Genomic DNA, 16,077 nt, shown 5'->3' with positions numbered 1-16,077 from the left:
GGAATTATTAAGTTCTTTTAGAGACCTTTTTTCCTCCTCAAATATAATAGTAAACCCTCAGTTGGTCCACTTAGCTCTTCGTGTTCCTTTTTCCCTAATTGTAAAGCCAAGAGGAGGGGAAAGCTCTTCTATAAATTATCGGTATTTTTTCTCAAAATAATAACAGTCTAATTATTTATTGAATTTCTGCTGTATTCCTCTTTCTGTGTTAGAGTATATGGGAAGTTAGCACTATAGCATTGTAAAGTCTGTGAGGGAGAGAGAATACAGTTGCACATAAAACTAACAATAAAGGCCATATATGATTAAGTGACATATAAATGGTAGGTGCATGTACCATGGGAATTCAAAGGAGTGAAAGATCTCTGAGGACCAGAGTGATTAGAGAGAGCCTCATGAAGGAGGCATGAGATGAGCTGAACCTTGGGTAGGATTTGCATTGGCAGAGAAAAGAAAGGCTTTTTGGAAGGAAGAGAGACATAGAAATGGGGATATATGTGGTATCTTTAAAGATGTATGGACTAACCTAGCCAGAGTAAAGTATTTTTTCATATTTTAGAAGAGTCAGAAACAAAGGTAGATGGGGATGAAGGCTTTGAAAGTCAATGAGTATGAGCTTTTTTATTCTATAGGTAATGGGGGAACCATTGAAAATTCTTAAGGACTGTGCTGTTATAAGGACCTTTCTTTCAAGGAAAAAAAGAGAGAGAGAGAGGCTTACCTCAGTATTAAATGTAATTTGAAATGAAAATGAGGAATGGATCCGGAAATAGAAATAAGGTTTCAAAAGCAAAGTAAGATTAAGGGTGGTGATAGCAAGACTCGTCGGTGCTTTATGTCATTAGTGGGGCTCTGCTTAAGGCTATAATTGATGGAGAAAAAAAAAAGCAGAGGTAAAAGGAAATAGGTGAAAATATATATTAGAAGAGATTAATGTAAATTATAGAGTACATCTAATAATTGCCAAGTGTTTTTTTAGTGTACTATGGGCCATAAACTTTTCTATCTCTTACCTTGGCTGGAATATGAATCTCATTATAAATGTGGTACATTTGGTCATGTTCCTAAATGGAGCAGTAGTTTAGAGTTTTAGCAGCACCCAGTTAGACCAGTTTTAGTATCTGGTGTTTATCCAGAAATTAGATTTGCTCAGATGTAAACTGCCTACCAAAGGTGAATAAATTATTGTGGTGGCAGCTTATATATTGGCTTCGGATGCCCTTGATGAGTCTTTATGGGTTCTCTCTTTAATAACAAGATCTTAATTAGAGTAAGGTTCCTAGTAACGTGTTTTGCTGATCCATCAGAGGCATGATTTTTTTGTTAGTATTCCTACTCCAACAGTTTGTGAGAACGTGCATCCTGAGACTACAGTTTTTTAAAATCCCCTGTTGGTTATGTTGATCAATTCAATTTATGAATGACTAACTGAAAAAATAGTTTTTCAGTATCATATTGCATCTGGATCTTATATTCCAGCAGCCTTCCATTTATGTACTTGAGCCAAAACCCCAAACAGGAAGGAAGAATTGATGTGTACAATTCTCCTCTACTCTCCCTCTTGACTTTGTCTCTCCACTACCTTCTTCGAATTTTACTAGGGTATTGGGAGCCAGTATCCAGTCCATAGTCAGAAGATGTTTGGATTCCCTTTGGTATCATGACTGGATATACACAAATCCTTACTGACTTCTAAGTTTTTCAAAAAGAGCTCAATTTAGGAAAATTAGGGGAAATGCAAAAGCATTAAAAGATGGATAAATATTCAAAAATAGGTTCTTTAATGCAGATATAGCCCCAGGTGATTTAAGCCAACCCTTGATTTACAGATCATGTAGATGTCATTCCTTTTTCTCATCAAATCTGTATGCTGAGATTCTATAGAGATGTTAGATAAATTAATTATGCAGCTATCCTGAGTCAGATTGAGGTTTGGTATATTGCCAGATATCAGTTCTCTTAATTCTTACTTCTTATTCCTACCCATGGATTCTTTCTGATCATAGACTTTGCTGTGATCTCTAGCTGCTTTACCTTGGTCCTGGAAATTCTGCCTAGGTCCCTGATTTCTAGGATGAAGAAACTGCTTTTCTGTGTGACCCTTAAACATTATTCACCTTAATACCTCCTGTACTGTCTTAGTAGTTACTTTTTCCTTTCTCCTAAAGGCTTTTGGCTTTGGAATCTTGGAAATCTTAAATTCACCTACATTTGTTTTTCACCTCTTGAAATTTATTAGTCCATTGTCAGTATTCACTCTACCCTTTGCTCTGTGGAGCTCAGTTTCTTCACATGTTATTAACATATTAACACATACTGTCTGGCTTAGGACACTCTTGTGGTCATGTGCTCATAATAGAAGATGTCAGCTTTCCCAGGAGCTTGTGTGCATCCCATCAACTCCTTCAAAGGAGCGAGAAAGAGATTCCTCATCTCTCTCTTATATTATTGCTTTACTAAATTCTTGTTTCATGTCTGAGTCCCCTCCAGTTCTCACTTTTTTATTTTTTATTTTTTTTTCTAAAACAGTGATGACCAAAGCTTTCTAATCATTTTCCTGCATCTATTTGGTTACATATTTCTCAAGTGCTTCCAGAGGAGTAGTATAGAATCCTTTTACTATAATTCTACAATGTCAAAATAACTGATTTCCTATAAAATAGCACACAGTTTCTAATAGGTGGAGAAAGTCAATTTGTTCATACATTCCTAATTTTAAAATCACAACTCTAAAACTCTCACTTGACCTTTTTTAATACAAAAATCTGCCCAACCTTGTACATACCTTTTTCTCCCTTTTAAAAAAAACTGGGATAAATCGGCTTCTTTTCCTTAGATTTTTATAAGGAGCTTTGCCTAAAATTCATGGAAAATATGTTTGCTTTTGGTTTTACTAATTGTATAATTTAAACTATTCCAGGTCACTGAGTTAATGCAATTATTGTTGATTATCATATCTACCACACTATTGATCTCTTACAGATTATTCTTCATATTTTTTCTGCAGAATCTGACCTGTCACCATACTTTCTAACATAGATGCTATACACACACCTCTAATGAGGTTACAAATCTTTAGTAACCCGGGTGTGAAATGATATATATTCAAAGATTCTGTTAACTCCAGTGATCATAAAGTTTTAGAAACTATGTATAGTCTTCTAGTTCATTTTATTTCATTTCTTTTGTTGTTTTTATTGCAAAAATAAAATCTAATTCAGTTTAGATCGTCAGGATATAAAAATAAGAAAGGAGAAGATCTTAAGTTAGAGCTCATATCATCTGCTTTATTTGCAGTAGTTTAAATGCTATTAGTATAAAACATGGTTTTGTGGATTATTTAAACTTTCTGTCCTGTATTAAAATTGTGCCCAATCTAGCTAAGTAAATACCTGGACTGTGATTTTCTTTAGGCTATTTTCTAAATTTGTCTCACCATTACTTGCATTGCTACTCTGATATTTTAGTACTAGTAGGACACTTACTGATCTTCTAGTCCAACCTCTCCTTTTTCTCAGGACACTGAAATCTAAATTAGTTAAGTGGTTTATCCACAGTCATCTTCTTTTCACGGAATGTGAGTGAAAACTTTTTCCTAGTTTGACATGGAGTTGTTCAAGATGGCCTAGGTTGGTGATTTTCAAGTTTTCTTTTACTAGTAGAACTCTCACCTTGAACTCTTAATATATATAAAACACAATTGAGAAGCTGGATGTAATTTCTAGGAACTTTAGGGCCCTGAAAACCATTGATCTAATTATTTATTTTATGAGATTTTAATTTTACAAATTGACTGGTATATTTACCATAATAACTTCTTTAAAACTAGCAAGTAGTAGCAATAGGTAGTCAGGAAAAAAAAAAAAAATGAACACAGAACCTAGTGAAGTCTCATGAGCTTTGATTCAGAGTACCAAAACACCTCATAGAAATAAGTGCCTTTTGTATTTATACATCTCTGCTAGACAAATTAAACCCCCTAAAAGTAATTTATTTAAGTTATTTATGCTATGTGAATTAACTTTGAGGTATTAAAAATATTCTAGATGTGTGCAGCAGGAATTGACCTGTAAGATTTTAACCTTAGGCCTCTATATAGTCTTTTCTTCAGCACAGAAATTAAAGAAATTGATATAGTATGTATTGACCAGCTCATATGATTTTAGGAAGCAGCTATGCCTGAGTGTTCATGTTATGATTATGGTCTGATTTTCTTTTATTTAATAGGAAGAGGCTCCTCTGTTTCTGAAGAGAAAGGTGAATCTGATGATGAGAGGCCAAGGAAAGGAGAAAGACGATCATCTAGGGTCAGACAGGTAATTCACATACCTCCTAAAGCATCCATCACCTCTTTGGGTATCGCCTTCTTTTCTTCTTCTCAAATTATTTCAGAGTTGTTGTCTCTGTATTTTTTACAGTCATTTTTCTCCCCTTTGTCATCTTTTTCTTCTTTTTTCAAATTTAGATCTTCTCCAGCCTTCAGGTTCTAAGTGGATAAATAAAAGAAACTTAATTGTGAAAGTGAGCATAATGGTCTATATTCTAAAGCACATTATTAGAAAAGATATGACACAATTAATTGTTCTGTTAAACCCTTGAAGCTATATAATAGGATGTTAAGTGAGCAGAATACAGAAATGTATGTGTAGTGTAATTAGGACTATGCAAAAGAAATGACAGAAAAAAGGAATGAAAAGAAATATACCAAAATGGTAAAAAATAATTATATTAAGTGAAAGGAGGTCAGTTCCCCCCCCCCCCTGTTTTCTAGATGTTCTGTTTGTATGTATTTTAAAAGCTTGAAGCTAAAAAATGAACTAGTTGCACCTTCATTGTTGTGTTCCTTTTGGTAATTCTATTTTGATTCCCCTAAGGGCACATATTAGCCATGATTGTCTGTTGTCACATCTGTTCCTCTGTTGCTGAAAGTGTGTATCATTGAGTTTCTTCTTCCTAGATGTGTCTTGTGAGATATTTTTTCTCCTCTGTAAGTATATTTGTGTATCTTTTCTTTTCAGGCAAGAGCAGCTAAACTCTCTGAATGCAGCCAGGCTGCTGAGGAGGAAGATCAAGAAACACCTTCCCGAAACCTGAGGATCAGAGCAGATCGAAATTTGAAAACAGAGGAAGAAGAAGAGGAGGAGGAGGAAGAAGAAGAAGAGGAAGAGGAGGAAGAGGAAGATGAAGGACAAAAATCTAGAGAGGCACCAATCCTGAAACAGTTTGAGAAGGAAGAAGAGGTGGAGATGCCCAAAGCAAAACCAGAGGAGGTGATGGATGAAAGACCCAAAACCATAAGATCCCAAGAACAGGAGGGGTTAGAGAGGGGAGGGAGAATGACAAGGTCCCAGGAAGAGGCTGGAAGAAGTCATCTGGCCAGACATCAGCAGGAGAAAGAGTTAAAAACAGCTTCTCCCCTTGAGGAGGAAGAAAGAGAAATAAAATCTTCAAAAGGCTTAGAGGAGAAATCGAAGTCTCCTTCCCCTCCTCGATTGACTGAAGATCTGCAGAAAGTCCCTCTTGTGCTACAACCAGAGCAAACTACCAGTGAGGAGGAGACTCCCCCACCTTTACTTACCAAGGAAGCATCTTCGCCACCACCTAATACACAGCTCCCAAGTGAAGAAGAAATAGAGCCCATGGAAGGCCCAGCCCCCCCTGTCCTCATTCAGTTATCTCCTCCTAATACAGATGCTGCGGCCAGAGAGCTATTAATATCTCAGCATACTGTCCAGTTGGTGGGAGGCCTGTCTACTTTGTCAAGTCCTGCAGACACCAAAGCAGAATCTCAAGCACAGAAAGTGCCAGAGGAGAGTGTCCTTCCCCTAGTTCAGAAAAGCACACCAGCTGATTCCTCAACCCAGAAGGGTCTTGAAACTGAGTCAGAAAAATCTGCTCAGCCACTCCTGCTAAAAATCGAAGAATTAGCACCAGCCAAAAGAATCACTGAAGAATCTCTGAAACAACCATCTTTGGAACAGAAGGAAGGAAGAAGGGCTTCTCATAGCCTTCTCCCAAGCCACAGTTTGAAACAATCAGCTGACTCCTCATCCTCTAGCCGGTCCTCTTCATCTTCATCCTCCAGTTCTAGATCAAGATCTCGCTCTCCTGACAGCTCAGGCTCTCAGTCTCATTCACCTTCAAGATCCAAGCAGAGAGATGTATCCCAAGCACGTTCCCACTCCAGCCCTTGTGGTGATAGACCCAAGATGGTCTCCAGGTCAACATCAGAGTCCAGGTCACGTTCCCATTCTCGTTCTCGTTCACGTTCAGCATCAAGCAACAGCAGAAAAGTGAGTATGGGAGAATCCTAGGCACATTGATGTTTTCTCTGTACTCCAGTGTTTTTCAGCCCAAGGAAAAGCTGCCTGTAGTCCCCAGTTCCTGATTACTTTCTCTTCCTTTTGGATTCTGATTTTCAATTCACTGAAAACTAGATGGGGTTCTTTTTCTTTCTGAGTCCTTTTGACTCCAAAGAAAGTTGAATCCATCTGCCCACCCACTAAACTTCAAACTTTATGAGGGTATTGACATTTCTTTTTACATGTGTATCCCAGTGCCCACCACCTAGTTGGGACTCAGTAAATACCTGTTGAATAATCTAGGAAGTCAGGGAGATCACTAACTCAATCAGGAATAAACATAGAGACGAAAAGATCCAGAGTATTAAATTGGCTAGCAGAAGTTGGAAATCTCAGTGATATACTAAATTTATATCACATGAAATAATTTACCTTATTGTGTGTTTCGCTTCTTCAGTCTTTGAGCCCTGGAGTTTCCAGGGACAGCAGCACCAGCTACACTGAAACCAAAGATCCCTCTTCTGGTCAAGAGGTTGCAACTCCACCAGTGCCACAACTGCAGGTCCTTGAACCAAAGGAGAGGTCTACCACCTCCTCATCCTCTATCCAAGTGAGGCATATGAGCCAGCCTGAGCCAGCTGAAAAGCGTGTGTCCCAGAGGTTTCAGCCTGAGCGGGTAGGCTATTATACCCCATCCCTAGAGGGATACAGGAGATGAGACATGATTTTCCTTTGTCTTAGATCCAAAGCTGATTAAGTCAGTTTGAGCAAGGTTCAATAGAAACTTAGAAGGTTGGGGATACCTGTTAGATACTACTTATTTCCAGTTTCCTAGTTTATGAAAGCGCTTTGTGATGCTGAGCAACAGGGTCCTTATCTCAAGGGTTTGAAGTGTCAGCTTCTTCCTCAGAATTCCTTTTTCTGCCCAAAAGGAAACTTTTTCTCAGTTCTCCCAAAACAAATTCTAATAAAATGATTATTGGCGCAGAAATTCTTGATGAACTAGTCTTCAATCCGTATTTTTTTCAATTCCATTTTCTAAAATGGGATAATAGAAGATATATAAGGCTATGTGTGGAGCTGGTAATATGTATGTCCTGCTCTGTCTTTTTTCCAGCTCTGTATTAAAGAAAAGGAACTGAGAGGTTTAAGTACTTTGCCGTTTGTTTTTGCTGTCTCCTAACAGGGGAGCCCAAAGAAGTGTGAAGCTGAAGAGGCAGAGCCACCAGCTGCCACACAGCCCCAAACCTCAGAGATACAGCCCTCTCAGCTACCAGAATCAGGAAGGATTCAGCACACTGTGTAAGTGATGTATCTCACTGGGGTATAGCAAGGAACTAGGAGTGTCTTATAAGTCTTATAATTCTTTGCTCCCTAGGGTTCTTTGAGTAAGCAGTTCTAGTTTCCTTTTAAAACATGAAGGCAAAGCTGTATCTGGACAAAGGCTAGACTTCTGTTACTATGTTGGGAGCTGCTGCCAGAAACTTAAGGTAGCCTGAAAAGTGGTGAGGGCGTAAGGAAACCCACATCTGGGATCATCTAACCAGCACAATTCCTTTAGGGAGCAAGAAGCAGAGGTTTCTGCTTCCAAACTCAGGCAGTTTAAGGGAATTGACTTAAAGCATCTTAGCTCAATTTTAACTTCACTATATTACCAGCTATATCTTAGCCTGGGATAGCAGTTTAATAAAGAATATTGAGGGTCTATAAAGAAAAGCACAGCAGGGATTTTTTGGTGGTTTTTTTTTTTTTGTTTTGTTTTTTTATCTTTCTGCATTTTCCCACATTACTGTCTGTCATTTTATTAAGCACCAATCTATCTGAGTTAGCTCTTAGAGCATACAGAGGTCCATATCAAGTCAGAAGTTTATTCCTGGGCCCCTAAAACCTTCTATACAATTAAGGTGAATTTTTTTATCTTTATGTTAAGTCCCAGAGAAATATTCCTAATCATGTTAAATTTGTCATTAAACAGGTATGTCATTCATTATTCTGAGCAATATTAAGCAATTACTCTAAGCAATATTAAGAAGCCACTGAACCAAAATTCAAAGCTTCAAAGTCTCCTAGTGAGGCTTCCCATGGGATATGAAAAGTGAAACATTGTAGAAATAAGATTGCTTAACTTTTAGACTTTAGGAATCCTGAACTGCTTTGGAGAACGTCTTGTGCAGACTATCAGCGTAAAGTTCCCTACTTGTTTTCATATCATTTTAGCACTAATACTACCAAGTATATTTTTTCCTGTATATAATAGTCTAATAATTTACACTCTTCTGGGAGCTTCAGGCTATTTTTTTTGACCCTGGTTTGTGTGTTGGGGGGGGGGGGGCAGGTGACAGGATTTATAATCTCACTTCCCTGTGACTTTAATGATAGTTTTATGTTCCTTACTATGGCTTTTGCCCTGGGGTATATATACCCTTGCTACTGTCCATTCTGCTAGCCTTGCCTCTGCTGCCATCTTGTGGCCATTACATTTTTGGTTTTAAAGCCAAGTGTTCCCTCTATTTCCTTTAAAAAGTTTTTGTTTTTTCCTTTTGGGATGGGTACATTATTTCTTGGAAAGGGGTTTTTCTTCCAGGAGCATAAAGAGAGAACTCAGCGGATTCTGGAAGGTGTTCAGGATTCCCAGCTACACCATCGATGAGGAGATGTGGTGACATCTTCCCTTCCATATACATCAACCAGAGATAATACCTGCCCTGCCCTCCCCTCCCCATTCCATGGGGGTACAGCATGCCCTTTGTATAATCCAGTTTCAAAATAGGTGCTGACAACCTACTACTAGTGGGGCCTGAGGAACTGCCTCCTATACACCTTAAGAAGCAAGTAATTTGCTGAACAGCTCCTTTCTATTCTGTGGGTCTATGAAATCCTAACAACAGAAAGGCTCTTTATGCTGTTTTGAAGCACCTTTATTTCTGGACTTCCCCAGAAATATATGTCCGGGGAAAATGAAGTTTGGAGTCCTATGCAGTGTTTTTTCTTCCCAGGTAAAGGTGGCTTTGATCTTCATTTAATGACTGAGGTCATAAATCAGTCACATTAATTCTGACAAGGTGGTAGGCAAGTGGCAAGGTGACTGGGCAACTATTGAGATTGTCTGCTCAGGCAGACTGCAGTGGAGCAGCCTGTAGAAAGCAATCTGAGCTCAGGAGTAGCTTACACAAATCTCTCTTACCTGCTTTCCTTCTGCCTGCCTGCCAGATTTTCTATAAAGCAGCCTTAAAAAAAAAAAAAAAAAAAAGATATACCCAAAGTCCTAAACCCATAAGCTGTTCTGGCTTTGGGTCTGGTAAATGAACCTTTGAGAAGTTTGCCTGCATTTCTGGAAGCCCTACTACAGCTTGTTCACAACACACCTCTGGTCTTTGACCTCTTTAGAGTCCTAATGTTCAGGCTGGTAGCCCTCTGGAGCCCTGGACAATTTTTAAAGTGGCATTAGCAGTACTTGTGGCTTAACCTTGGTTTTCCTGTCTGTCTCAACAAGAAGTCACATAATTTTAAAAAACAAACTTGGGGCTTACTGATTTAGGGAAGTGTTAAAAAATTGACTACCTCAGGGACCTCTCACTACTTTGAAGAGATTGTCTAACTTCTTTGCTGTGCTTAGTTAAATCTGTTCTGATTTTACTTATGCCCTGAGGAATATAGGTTTGTAAGGTAAGGATGTCTTTTTCATTGTTTGGAGCAGGAGTTTATGAACCCTTAGTCCTATTTCACTTAGCCCTGTTCCAAAATCCAGTCTTCTGCCAGCTATGCATATAACAGAAATGTCCTCATACAGCAGAATATAATAGTTCTTTTTTATGTTAAAAAAATAAGGAAAAAAGAAGGGAAAGGGAAAAAAATAACTTTGTGCCAGCGGCTATATCATCACTCAGCAGTAGTTGATTCAAACCTGAATTTGTTTAAATAGTTATCTTGTGTCCACAAACCTAGTAAGCAGTAGCAGCTTTAGGTTTTTATTAAATTTTCACATCAAGTCCTCAGCTCCTCGTGAATTTCCTAGAGTAACTAAAATTCAAACATATATACCTACAGAAGTTTCCTTTTCCTTTAGCTTCTCTGAATCTCATTCATATTCAGATATGAACTATAATCTGATGTTACTAGCCTCCAAGTTTGGTCCTTTTCCTTTGGGTTACAAATGCTTTGTGTACTGTTTAATTATAGTTAGAGCCTCCCCTTATCCCCCAGTGTTGCAATTTCATACGTTTGTCCAAGGTATTGAGAATATTTGTATAAGAACTTAAATATTTAAGGGATAAGGGAGATGCCTTTTGAAATAAGGGGTAAGGGAGATGCCTTTTGCCTAAAAGGGATTATGAAGAAAAGTTGTTTGGGGCTCTACACATAGCCAACAAGGCTTTGGGTCTGACTCTACAAGTAGTTAAGTGTCCCCTTTTAAGGTTATTTCAAGGATACTTATTTTCTGAAAATAAAGTCTTGAGAATTCTTGGATCTCACAGAACTGATTGTGGGGAAATAGAAGGCACAAACCTGCTGTGTCTTAGGTAGGCCAAGGAGAACATAGTAAAATTCTTATTCTTGAAAAAAAAGATAGGATTTCCAATAACAGCTAGTTCTTCCTTAAAGGAAGCTACTTCTAGGGAGACATATTAGCAGCTGAAAAGTATTTTAGGACAGTGGGGGCAGGAGAAGGTTTTTCGAAGGTAACATTCTCTGTGGAGGATCGAGCCAAACATTTAAAAAAAAAAAAAAACTGTTCTGCAAGCATTTACTGAGTGACTACTTCGTAATCATAATGGCACTCTGAGAAATATTCATTGAGCTTTTCTTTGTGTCAGATTTTCGCTAGAGGCCTTTGAGGAGCTCTGCTGGGTGGAGGTTAGTGGCAAGTAAACCAGTGTTTATTATACACAGTGATAAGGACATTGCTGAAAAACTGTCAGGCCAATCACTGGCTGCCTTTGCACCAGCGAAAGAGCAGTATACTCCTTCAGGAAACAAAAAAAAAAGTCCAGTGGTGGCATCAAATGAGATAATTCCCATTAAGTGTACAAGGTTTATGCATATCCTTGACTTGAGGTGTTATCCAAACCAGACTCTTTAAGAGCTAACATTTGTTAATGCATACCATATGCCTAGCAGGGTTCCGTGAGATAGGAATTGTTATTTTCCCCGCTGTACAGATAAGAAACAGATACACAGAGAGAGGAGAGGGTCAGGAACTTGCCCAGCATCACAAACTTGAGTGAGTGGGGCCAGGGCCAAGATTGGAACATTAACCAGTCTGACTCCAGAGCTCTCACTCAACTGCCACATTGTATCTGAGGTGACAGGGACCATTAGGTACTATGTGAGAGAGAACTTTTAAAGTAAGGTATTAGCATGACCACTTTAGCATGTGGTTGGCATAGAATGGGTTTAGAATTTTAAGCAGCCAGGAGGAAATTTCATTTCTGGCTAAAAGCTCTGGTATTAACCAAGGAGCAGTTCTCAGAAGCTTGTTTTAGTGTTAAGCCTCTGCTGCCACTAAGATGTGGAAAGAGCGCCTTTGCAGTCAGCAAATAAGCATCTGCTGGTTTCAGAATACTTTTTTTTAAATGGTTAGGATCTGCTTTCCACTTCACATTTGGTCTAATGGAGATGCCCATGATTAAAATTGTCTGCCTACCAGATGCCTCACCCCTCTCTGTGCCCCGCATAACACAGCTCTCTCACTTTGGTATCTTCATGAGTCCTTCTACCTTATCTACTTAAGAGCCCTCACCTTGGAGCCCTTGCTCCAAGAAGTGGCCTTCATGTTTCAACAACCCAAGGTCCCCTTGTCCTGTTTCTCCTCTTCCTTTCTGGCTCCAGTGGACCCTGAGGCAGGGTGACCTTATTAAAGACTCTGTGAAACAAAGTTGTCTGTCATCTCTTCAGAGACTACCACCCACCCCACCCCTTCTGGTACTTTAAAAGGAATTCTCCCTTGCTTAGAGAGAATTCCATCATCCCTGGAGAAAAAGCCGGTTGGACTAGCACGTGGTCATTGCCAGGGATGTGCAGCCAATTACTATAGTGATCGGATAGTGCCAATTCCCATCCCACCTCCCCACCTCAGCATCTGACTGGCTGATCTGCTTTCAGTGTTCCATGCCTGGCTTCCTGAGTTGAGGGTGGTGGACCATTTAAAAAACTGCTCATGCCCCTCCCTTCCATGTCTCTTTCAACTTTGGCTTTGTTCTTTTCCTCCTTTAAGCCATTTTTCACTCAGTTCTGCTACATTCCTTTCTTCTACTGGAATCTTCCAAGCAAGCATCTGTAACTTTGTATGTCCTTTTTACTCAGCCCCCTCCCCCTCAACCCCACCCCTCGGGAAGACGAGGAGAGCGCACCCTCTCCCTGTGTGGTTAGGCCTCCGTAGCTGTTGTAACCTGAGAAAAGGAAAAAGGCCAGGCCTATTGAGCCAGCAGTCTGCTCCCTGTGGCCTGCCAGTGGATAGGAGCCTTGCTCACTTAGCTCCCTCCCTCTCTTCTTTCCCCTCCCCTGCTGCAGCAGGGCCCTCCCCCATCCGCACACACGGGCTGCTGGGTAAGTGGCAAGATGGCTCCCCTGCATGTCTCCGGCTGATCGCTGCCGCTCCGCCAATACAATAGAGCCAGCCACTACCAGCAGCCTGACCCTCTTCCTCCTCCTCCTTCTCCTCCAGAGAGATCAATCCAGCCGAAGTCGGGGTTTGCCGTGAGGACTTAACGCTTATCTCTTAAAAGCCAGACCTATTTTAGCCTCCCCTCACCACCACCACCTCCCCTTCCATTTACCATTTTTTGGATCCCCAGTTGGTGCATCTCGATTTTCTTTCTGGATTGGGTGGCTGGGGAGGAGGTGGTGGGATCTTGGGACAAGGAAGGTTTTTTTTTTTTTAATTTTTTAGGATTCTTTTTTGTTTGGTTGTTATTTCTTCCATTCCAGAAAGGGATAAACAGCACTTCCAGGGGGAGGAAAAAAAATCATGTTATCAGAAAGCAAAGAAGGGTGAGAGCTTCACATTTCTGTGTATCCCTTTTCCCCATCGTTCTAGCCTCCTTCATCTTCTCTTATGCTTTCGTTCCGTCTTTCATTTTGGTTTGTTTTCAGTCATTCTGTTTTTCCCCCTTTGTCCTTCCTGCCCGATTTCTAATTGGCTCCACTTTCTCTCTATGGGAAAAAGGTATTTTTTTGGAAAAGCCTTTTCTCTAGATGTAGACAGTTGAATCCCATGTTTCTGTGGGGGCCTGTTAGCCGGGGGCACAGTTCCGATTTCCCCTCCCCCCTTCCCATGCATCCTTCCTGACTGCTTTAGGGAAGCTGTTTTGACCTTTGAGTGTCAACCTGTAGGGAATGGTGAAGTTTCTGTTGGTGGTGGTCGGCCTGGGGAGGCTTGGTTTTCCCTCTACTGAGAGTTAGACCCCTGGTCACCTTGATGTGATTTTTAGCCCCAGTGTTTAGGGGTGGGGGTGAAATTAGAGATAGAAGTTAGGGATGAAGTCAAAAAAAGGTGGGAAGATAGTTTATCTGAAGTGAATCTCTGGCATTCTTTGCCTGCAGAGGAAGATAACTTGTGTGATTAAGAATGGGGAGTGGGTTCAGTGTTTGGGGAGGTGGGGTGTATGGTGTGTGGGGGGTGTGTTCTGACTTGGGAGGCCTGTTCTCGTTATCTCTTGGAAATTGGAATGAGGGAGTGGGAGAAACTGGGTGGAAGCTAAGTGTAAGAATGTTTCCTGCACTTTGAAAAGGTAAAAGTAGCCTGATTATTCTCTGCGCTTTCGTACTCTTCAGTTTTAGTTTTTTCTTTTTTTCCCTGCTGCCCCCACCCACACCATTTTCCTCATTCCTTGCATCTAGATCCTGTGGGTCAGCTGGCCTTTACTTATTAAGTAGCTGATTAAACACAGAGTCAGGATCGTTTGCCACAGCTACAACCATCGTCATACTTTCTTGTCTTTTTAAGGAATCAGGCTTCCCTTAGTATCTAATGCAGTTTTGCTGGAAGAAGGGGCCTGGGACCAGGGGATTGGGAAGCCACAGGCTTGTGGTCAAATCATAGTCGCTTTTGAGGGACTATTTTCAGAAGGGGGTGTTTCCCCTCTCCATCCATATGAGTTCTCTGGTGAGTCACCTCAGAACAGTTGGAGTTCTAACCCCACACATAACAGCTTTATCCCATCTGGGCAGTGGGTGGATGTGTTTGCTGTGATCCATGCTGTTTGTCCAAGGAAGATGGTTTCGCAGTTTTCCTCTGGGGGCCAGGTTCTCTGGACTGATCTGAAAAGCACCTCCCTCAGTCCCACCCAAGTGATGAGGCATGGGGGTTCCTGACTCAAAAACTAACATCTTGCTCTTTCCCCCTTGATTCTTTCCTACCCTATCTTTCCACCCTCTCCCCATGCTGTCAGTGAGGAGAAGGAGGAAGTGACCATGGACACAACTGAAAACAGACCTGAAAATGAGGTTCCAGAGCCCCCCATGCCTATGGCCGACCAGGTCAGCAATGATGACCGCCCCGAGGGCAGTGCCGAAGACGAGGAGAAGAAAGAGGTAAATATCCCAGCCACCTGTTGGGGTGGGCGGGCAGTGGTGGACCTAGGGGAAAGAGTAGGCTATTCTAGTGATCCTTCTTACACAGTGGGGTAAGTTGAAGAAGGGACTAAGGAGGAACTTGCATCAGGTTAGGGCCAAGGGAGAATTTGCTGGTTTAGCACGGGAGACAGACCACTTGTGATGGGGTCAGGGCTCATTCATTCCTCTTTCCTTGTTGGCGGAGTAGTACAGTCCAGACCTGGAATTTTGTATCTAGCTGGAAAGTCAGTTCATGGTACTTTATCTAAGATCTAGTCTCAGCTTTTCCATCTTCACAAGCTTCTGTGGGTAATTCCCCTAGCTTTCCCTCCTTTTTAAAAGCCTGATGGAGCTCAGCGCCATCTAGTGGGCTTTGTAGTTCTCACCAGACTAGCCTTGCTGAAGAATTTTTGTTTCTCATCTGCCCCCCAGTGGTCTCATTGCAGAGACGTTACCTACCTAGAAGCCGGAATCTGGGGTGATCAATCCATAAGGCCCCTTCGCCATATCTGTGACCTCCCAGTCTCCTTTTTTGGCCTATAATATTGTGTCCTGCACCCAGTATAGGGGGCTTCCCCCATCAGAGCTAGCGAAGTCTTCTTGGTGTTAGAGTACTAGAGAAAGAATTAGTTGGGAGTGGAAGTGGGTTAATGGGTGGGAGGGACTGTTGTGTGTGTAGCCTTTCTCTGGTGTGTGTTGCGGGGGTGGGGGCCGGTGAAAGTGATTTGATGTGCAGAATATTATTTATTACAAGGTCCTTCTTCCCCGTAAAACTTTGTCCAAGTACCTCATGTACGGTAATCCGCCCGTAAAATATAACCCTGCCCAACTGGCCAATCGCTGATGCCGCCTCTTCCTCTGGACCCACCCGCTGCTACCGAGCTGCCCAATCAGAGCCGAGTCTGCTATCCAGGTGTCTTGGCCAGAGGGGGGCATGTGTATGGGCTCCTGTGATGGGCCCCCTTCTGCCTCCCTGTCTTGCTTACATCAGGAGGCCAAGAAGAGCACTGTTCTGGAGAGACTTGTATTGAGAAAGCAAAAAGCATTCGGAAAGGGGTGGACTTGAATCATCTCCCTACTTGGGACACCCCAAGAAGAGCTTGTATCAGTGCTGGGGCGCCTGCCCACATGCTCTTGCCCTTTTGAGGACTGTGGGTTGCCTTGTTTGCTACAGACTGTTGGGATCCCCACCTAGGGAACCACGACCTCCTAAAGAGCCAAT

The 16,077-nt window shown here is 41.3% G+C and overlaps 1 protein-coding gene across 1 annotated transcript in view; it reads left to right on the top strand.

Moving 5' to 3' along the window:
* The window catches only part of ACIN1 (apoptotic chromatin condensation inducer 1), a 29,737-nt gene that overhangs the window by 5,686 nt on the left and 7,974 nt on the right, over positions 1-16,077 (top strand). The window contains 5 exon segments of the mRNA XM_037834544.1: positions 4,228-4,316; positions 5,019-6,293; positions 6,760-6,978; positions 7,489-7,604; positions 14,693-14,834. Of these exon segments, the coding sequence (XP_037690472.1) occupies positions 4,228-4,316; positions 5,019-6,293; positions 6,760-6,978; positions 7,489-7,604; positions 14,693-14,834 (1,841 nt within the window).

This window comes from Choloepus didactylus, chromosome 4, assembly GCF_015220235.1.
Source record: "Choloepus didactylus isolate mChoDid1 chromosome 4, mChoDid1.pri, whole genome shotgun sequence".
Lineage (NCBI taxonomy): Eukaryota > Metazoa > Chordata > Mammalia > Pilosa > Megalonychidae > Choloepus > Choloepus didactylus.
The sequence above is the reverse complement of the archived record's forward strand: the minus strand, read 5'-3'. Positions and strand labels throughout refer to the sequence as shown.